This window comes from Rhinopithecus bieti, unplaced genomic scaffold (genome assembly GCF_001698545.2).
Source record: "Rhinopithecus bieti isolate Rb0 unplaced genomic scaffold, ASM169854v2 scaffold_20175, whole genome shotgun sequence".
NCBI classification, from domain to species: Eukaryota; Metazoa; Chordata; class Mammalia; order Primates; family Cercopithecidae; genus Rhinopithecus; species Rhinopithecus bieti.
In genome coordinates this window covers 1,794,990-1,802,166 of record NW_016809984.1, presented here as the reverse complement: position 1 = coordinate 1,802,166, position 7,177 = coordinate 1,794,990, and the positions used below count along the sequence as shown (strand labels likewise).

Sequence of the window (7,177 nt, the reverse complement as noted above, 5' to 3'; positions counted from 1 at the left end):
TTTTGAGGAGACAAACCATTCTAATCTCAGGTAAACATTTTTGAAACAAAAAATGGGGAGTTGGATGGTCTGTGTCTGGCCATGTCAGCAAGTATGGGCAAAAGAGGAAGGGTCTGTGTTTAATGTGTCATGGGTAAGCAAGAGAGGTGAAATTTTCTGGAAGTTGGGAGATAGAAGGGGCAGAGAGTCTTATCTAAGGCATATGGGAAAGGTAGTTCTTTGTGGTAATTCATTTCCAAGAACACAAAACAGTGGGGGGATGTCTTAACCATTGCTTTTTTCTGGGAACACAGGCTAAGATAGAGTTCAGCCTTGACACAGAGAATATGGAGACTGAGTTCTGAGTCCTGTCTTTGCCACTAACTTCCAAGAGAACCACAGCTTCCTCATCACTAAAATTAGAAGGAATGAAAAAAGCAATGATTCATATCAGTGCATTTCATACCCAATCTCTGGAAGTCTCTGGAAGAGGTGGGATGACACAGGAGATAAAAAACAAAGAGAGTAATAAAAGACACAAAGAAGACAACATTAGAGTACAGAGGGAAAGGGACATCAGCAGGTCACATAATGACTCGCGGCAAGTATTTGGTAGGCAAGGAAAGGAGACAGCCGGACCGTTGGCTTGGTCTGTGCCACTATCTTGTCATCCCACATCAGACCATAGCTTCCCAGCAAATAGCCAATATAATAAATTGTGGGTCCCTGATAAGGCTCGCTTCCTTCATCATCTCCTCCCTTCTGGGCCATAATTAGTGTTTCTCCCAGGCAGCTGTTCCTGACAAGGAACAGCTTGACTAAAGATTGAGACAGTTTACAGCTTGATCAACTTGGCCTGCTCCTGGGCGAGATCATTCTGCCATGAAGGATTTTCTCCACCGTCGCTCTCTTACGAGTGCAGCCTGGTGAGAGTTTGGGGCTTTGTTTCTGCCTAGCCGTTGACACCCAGGATAGTCTATGAAAGATTGGAAAGAGGATTGAGCTGGGCACAACTAAAAAGCTAGGAACTGGAGGACATTTAAAAAAAACCCAAACTGTTGAAGAAAACAAAAGGAAACGCACATTAGAGGACATGGGGCCTGGAAAGGGGGGGAGCCTGATCAGGGCTCTGAAGCCCTAAGCTTTTCTAATTCTTTCCATCCACCAAAGTACAGGCAGGATCATCTTTTACCCCCAATTTGTGCAAAAGTGAATTATAAAAAAAAAAAAAAATTCAAGTAGTCATTTTTTCAAACCCCTTGTAAGGCACAGCAAAGCACGCGCAGTCAGAGTTTCTGATCCAGCATGTAAATTACGTTTCACAGAATTTTAATGTAAATTTCATCTCAGCAAAGGCTACTGGTGCTTAACTTTTCTTATTGTGTGTAACTTAGGGACATGCAAATTTTCGTTTGATTAAAATAGTAATAGATAAATTGATCCCAGACCTTTAGCGTTACGTTGAAAACCGTTAGGTTAGGGAAAACTACCCTAGCCATGTTGTGGCCTTTAACTTCTTTTTCTCTTTCGACCCTACATTGGCCCTTGATTCTCCAGGAGCTGTTTTGGCTAAAGACTCTAAAGATAATCAGGAGTTCATCATACAATTTTACTATTCCTTACATGGCCTAATTCTTGCAGTTCCTTCCCAGAGACCCTGCGTGGGTCTCTGCATTCACCCTCGAGCTTGGGTATTGACAGCTGGCCCACTGCCGCCCTTGCCGTAGTATTGCTTTTTCCTGTGAGCTCGGAGGATCTGTTCAAAACAAATGTAGATCTGGTGATGTATGCCCCACGAAAAGTTTTTAGTAAAATCAGAACGACACGGAAAAGGAGAGACTCTTGTTCCAGTGGGAAATAGAATACAAATTGGGCCCAGTTAGGAGATCCAGTAAGGAAACGTAGGATCAGAGATTCCGCCTCTCATGGGTAGTAAATAATATTCATTCATCAACACAGAATACTTGTTTAAACATATTATTATAATACGCAAGGGCCCTGTTTATATTCACTGGATAAACGTGAGTGAACAAGATGAAAAATAAGTGGTTCCCTCCATGGAGCTTAACATTTTGGTAGAGGGTTTAGCCAACACAATATAAACTGCCAAAAACAAAGTTTTTTTTTTTTTTTTTTTTTTTTTTTAATGGTAAGCTGTAATATATGGGCATGAAACAAGAGATCTGCTTTAGTTAATGTGGTCATGTCCATCATCTCTGAAGAGGTGAGATCCATAGGAAGAGGAGTCAGCCAAATGAATAAATCCTGGGGGATATTCCAGACCAAGGGAACAATATTCATACACTCCCTGAAGTAGCAAAGACATTAAGGTATTTGGCAAGCATAGAAATCAGCAGGAACTAAGGGTAATGAGTAGGGGGGATGCTCATAGGATGAGGTCAAAGACTTAGGCAAAAGCCGTATCACGCAGTGACAGTAGAGGGCACGGGAGCACAGTACAAAATAAAGCAATTCCTTGCAAATCTCAGTGTTTCTGCTGTATGTGAGAATGTGTTGTGTGATCAAGACCTACTCAGTTTCATGAGTATAGAAGGATCTTTTCAAATTCAGAAATCTCAGCCATCTGGCTGTTCAAGGCAGTTTAGTTTAACACAGACTAACCTCTGCTCTGTGGTATATGGGAAATACAAAGGAAGTACATAGTTCACATCCTTCCAGAATAAGAATTGAAAACGCAGATGTTCTTTCTTACATCCATACTTAACCCATGAACAGGATGTGTGGTGCCTCTCTATTAGCTGCTAATTCAGATGATAAAAATCTTAATAACAAGGCTCCACTGACTGTGTTTTAGGTGCCAGACACCATGTCAGATATTTTACAAATTTATGTCTCTAATAGAACAATTCTGTAAATTATTGCTATTATTTTATAGACAAAGGAAGGCCATGTCAGTTCTCAGGTTAAGAAATAAAGTTAAGACAATTAAAGAGGGTGGCCTGTAGAATTTCTTGTAATCTGTCATCCTATGACTCTCTTTCTTCTCATCTCTCTGCCCTCTTTCTTTCAAAGTGTTGAAATCCGACTGGGAGTTTCTCAACCTAGCATCACAAATAAGAAACAACAGATACGAAACTATTCATCAATTGTGACCTACCCTGACTTTGATGCAAAATCCTTGAACAATGACCTAATGATGATCAAACTGTCAACACCTGCTTCACTCAACTCCCATGTGGGGACTATAGCCATAGCCTTGGAACCCATTCCATTTAATGAGTCCTGCTTTATTCCAACCTGGACCTGGAATGAATATAAAAACCGTAAGTGTTGGATGCTGTGTTCTTTCTGCTGAGGAGGTTGGAGCTGGGAGAAAATGTAGTGGGATGTCCCTAATGGAAATCGCCTCTATGAGACAAAGTTATCCATTATAGAGGGATTCCTGTCAGGGCCCCAAACCACCATCACTGGAGGTCAAAGACAAAATTCAAAGAGACTGATAAAGGGCAGCCACTCTGACATCAAAAAATGGAGCAGACAATAATTTTTATATCTCTAGAATATTGAAGACAAGAGTCCAGAGAACTGGATTGAAATACAGGTGGGAGAAATAGGAGTCCTCATGCACAAAAGACAGCATGAAGGCAGTCTGTGGAAGGGTGGCTTACTCATTGATAGTTGCTGAAAACCCATCACACAATGGAAGAACAGTGGAGGAAATGAACATAAAATATATGTAATGCGGTGAAGCAGCAGAGGATGCTTCCTACACCCTTCACAGAGAACCCAATTATGTGCAGAGAACCCTGGGAGACAAGAGAATGGTTGAGGGAGCACCTGTCCTGTCACCAGAGCTGGTTCCCTGCACAGAGTGCTACTCATACCTACTGCTCCATCCCAGAGTTCCCACTAAGAGGTGGAGACTTGGGTGGTTCATAAGGAAATTGATTATTATGACATAATCAGTTGGTATCTCCCTGGCCTGACATGCTTCATGGGAAAAACAATGGCAGCGCATGTTGTAAGCACACACCCGTCTCCCCTGTGAGCTGAAACTGGGATGAGCAGAAAGATCTGGTCTCTGCAGGAGTCTGTCTAATAAAGAACACTTATGAAGAAAATTACTTTCTAACGTGTTTGTTGGTCCTTGTTGGCTGTTACTCCACTATTCTCTCTTTAGGTATTGTTGAGGATAAGGATGCCACCACTTGATATCTGAAATGAAATGACAAATCTAAATCTATTGCTTATTACAGCAAGTCAGAGCAATGCTGACCAGGCACCATCCCACTAAGCAGAGTGGAGTGCTGATTAGCATATGGGGTTTGTGGGAAGCTTGGAGTCGAGGGATTGGAGGACTTTCAGAGGTATGAATGGGTTCTATCATCTGTCGAGGCCTGGCTACTTCAGGGGGATTGCTGTTGATTGGCTGGCGCTTTGAGACATTTGAGAGGTCCTTTCAGAGGACCTCTGATCCTGATCGGCTGATTTTAAGAAGTGAAGGCCGACATTGGTTATCTTGCAAAAGCTATGTTCACTCAAGCAAGTTGTCCTGGATCTATTAATCAGGTTTAAATCTTTCTCTGGTGGCTACTGAACAATGCACCTGTTCTGTAAAAGCAATTAAAAGTGAAATTTTAAAAGTCAGTCTTTGGTGAAAAAAAAAAAAAAAAAAAAAAAAAACAGAAAAAAGCAGAAACTATTATATTCTCAGTATTTTGCAGCTTCATTTTTCCATTTAGAAACAAAGAACTTGCGAATCTAGGTGAACACGTTTTCTGAACAATTGCAGCTTGGATGAATTTTGTCCTTTACTTTATAAGTCTTATTCAAAGTAATTGAATCACAACTTACAGATGTAATTTATTCCTTACCATTTGAAAATAAAACAAAACTATACAGAGGTATACAGGCTCTGCATGTCAAAATCACAGTGACAAACTATACCTCTATAAGCTTTCTGGTGCAGGACTTTCAATATTTGTTAGAAATTCATTTGATTTCAAGTAACTTAAGTTACTTTCACCTAGCTTTTTACACGTATTTTAATTTAGTTCCCATAAAAACACAAAACTGAACATAGTTTCTCTTTCTTCTCTGGCCTGACACCTTCTGGCCTAATCTACTTTAGGGCATTTGGTTGGATACACTCTATCAGAAAAAACCCTGCTCCTTAAACAACACTGGACTTAGTTTGAGCAATCTCTGGTCAATGTTTTTTTTTTCCTTTCTCTTTGCTATTCTCTACCAGAAATTTAAATTACATAATACCTTGGTTAAAGTCCCTGTATCCTGAAGTTGACAGTATAATAGCAATTGCTATTACGGAGTTGAACAACATGGCAACTACTTAGGGGGAAACATATATGTATATTTATATCAATACACATATTATAAACACTTATAAATAATCTGTTTAACTTCAAAAGCAGTTTTATATGCATTAAAATAGTTTTTCCCTTTATAACTAAACGTGAAAAGGATCAGGTAGATGCCCAATAAAGGTGTATGGTAGGGGCAAAATCTTTGGGACAACGGCTTCGTTACTGTCTCTTTCTCCTTGTGGTCACTAATAACTCACAGTTTTTTCAATCTTTTTATAAATGATGCATAGTACAGAAAGAACTATGAATTTTATATCTGACAAAGGGGGCTTATAAACCTACTTCTCCAACATGGAGATTACTGAACAAGGAATCCTATGGAGAATGGAGTGTCTGCTGCTACCTGCATTGAATATTCTCAGGACTGAATTTATTTACGAAACAGGATCTGGTTACAAGAGCCCTTGTGATAAGAAGAGTCACTCTGGAGTTTGTTTTCTCTTTCCCACAGTCAGTGATCCTGACATCCTGACATGGATCAACCAATATTCTCTTCCATTCCATGACTGTCAGGATAGACTCAAAGAAGAACAGGCAGGAAACATCATTTGTGTGGGACACCCTCTAAGGATCCTATCTGAAAACAAGGTATTTCTCCCTTCTGTATACAGGAAGATAGCAAGAGTCCCATGGGAGGAGTGGTGACAATGCAGAATCAAAGAGCACTCATCCAAAAGGCCTCCCGAGAGTGAGGAGCAAAGAGCTGAAGTCCCTCTCCCCTCCCCTCTCTCCTCTGGGTTTCTAACCACTGCCCTTCTCATCTTTCAGAGTGGGAGAGATTTGGGGTAGAACTATTTGTCCTTTGTCTTGCTTGCACTGGGGTTGGGTCAAGCTTGAACCTTAGAGGTAAGATTCTGTGGATGTAAAGAGAGGTCTGCCACCTCTCAAGAAAAATAAGCCCATTCTCTTAGATGGTTTTGCTACTCTTATGTGCCACTTTTTGGCATTTACTTTTTTTTTTTTTTTTTTTTTGGAGATGTTGTCTCACTCTGTCACCCAGCCTGGAGTGCAGTGATCTTGGCTCACTGCAACCTCCGTCTCCCAGGTTCAAGCGATTCTCCTGCCTTAGCCTGCTGAGTAGCTGGGTCTACAGGCACGCACCACCACGCCTGGCTAATTTTTGTATTTTAGTAGAGACGGGGTTTCACCATTTGGCCAGGATGGTCTTGATCTCCTGACCTTGTGATCCACCCACCTTGGCCTCCCAAAGTACTGGGATTACAGGCTTGAGCCACCACACCCAGCTGGCATTTACTGTTATTCCATAAGGACAAGGACACATTGACCTTCTGTTCCTTCTCTCTATAAGGAAGTTTCGGCAGCCCCAGCCATCTGCAATGGGAGATTGCATGGAATCTTGTCCTGGGCAGAAGGAAGCGTCACCCTAGGAAGTGAAGGATTCTTCACAGGTATTCATCACTATGCAAGATGGATCTTGAAAATTATGGATACCCACTGAGGCGCCTCTGTTCCCATATTCCCTCAGTACCACCTCTTCATAATTTCTACACTGGATCTACAACTCTCTTCATCTTTGTTATTTTGGAACAAAATCCAAAGAGGAAACATCTGATTTAAAAAAAAAATGAGTGGCTAAGAACCCATGCCGTGACTCCTGATGCCTTTGTCATGTAAACTTTGAGGATAATGAGAAATTTAGTAACCTCTTCACCTTGTGTTTGTTCATTCATTTATTCATTCAAAAATTAACCACTAGCTGTTTAGTAGGCACTGCCTTTGCTAAGGATGCCTGAGTGACTATGACATGACTTTGGCCATCAGTTAGCTAATTATAGTAACTTGTGATAACTGCTATAACAGAGATGAGCAGTAAGCTCCATGAACACATAAAA

The 7,177-nt window shown here is 41.0% G+C and overlaps 1 protein-coding gene across 1 annotated transcript; it reads left to right on the top strand.

Annotated features, from left to right (window-relative positions):
- Positions 1-570: 570 nt before the first annotated feature.
- Positions 571-6,977, top strand: LOC108541472 (serine protease 58-like). The gene is made up of 5 exons (XM_017891023.1): positions 571-628; positions 1,537-1,702; positions 3,013-3,263; positions 5,776-5,912; positions 6,634-6,977. Exons 1-5 carry the CDS (start codon positions 571-573, stop codon positions 6,781-6,783), a joined length of 762 nt encoding a protein of 253 aa, XP_017746512.1. The 3' UTR covers positions 6,784-6,977.
- The last annotated feature ends 200 nt before the right edge of the window (positions 6,978-7,177 follow it).

Bases quoted from the DNA above. Each gene is read 5' to 3' on its own strand.
- LOC108541472 (XM_017891023.1), top strand. From the start codon at position 571: ATGACTCGCGGCAAGTATTTGGTAGGCAAGGAAAGGAGACAGCCGGAC. The intron at 629-1,536 runs GTCTGTGCCACT...TTGATTCTCCAG, and splicing joins ACAGCCGGACCGTTGGCTTG to GAGCTGTTTTGGCTAAAGAC. The intron at 5,913-6,633 runs GTATTTCTCCCT...TCTCTCTATAAG, and splicing joins GGATCCTATCTGAAAACAAG to GAAGTTTCGGCAGCCCCAGC.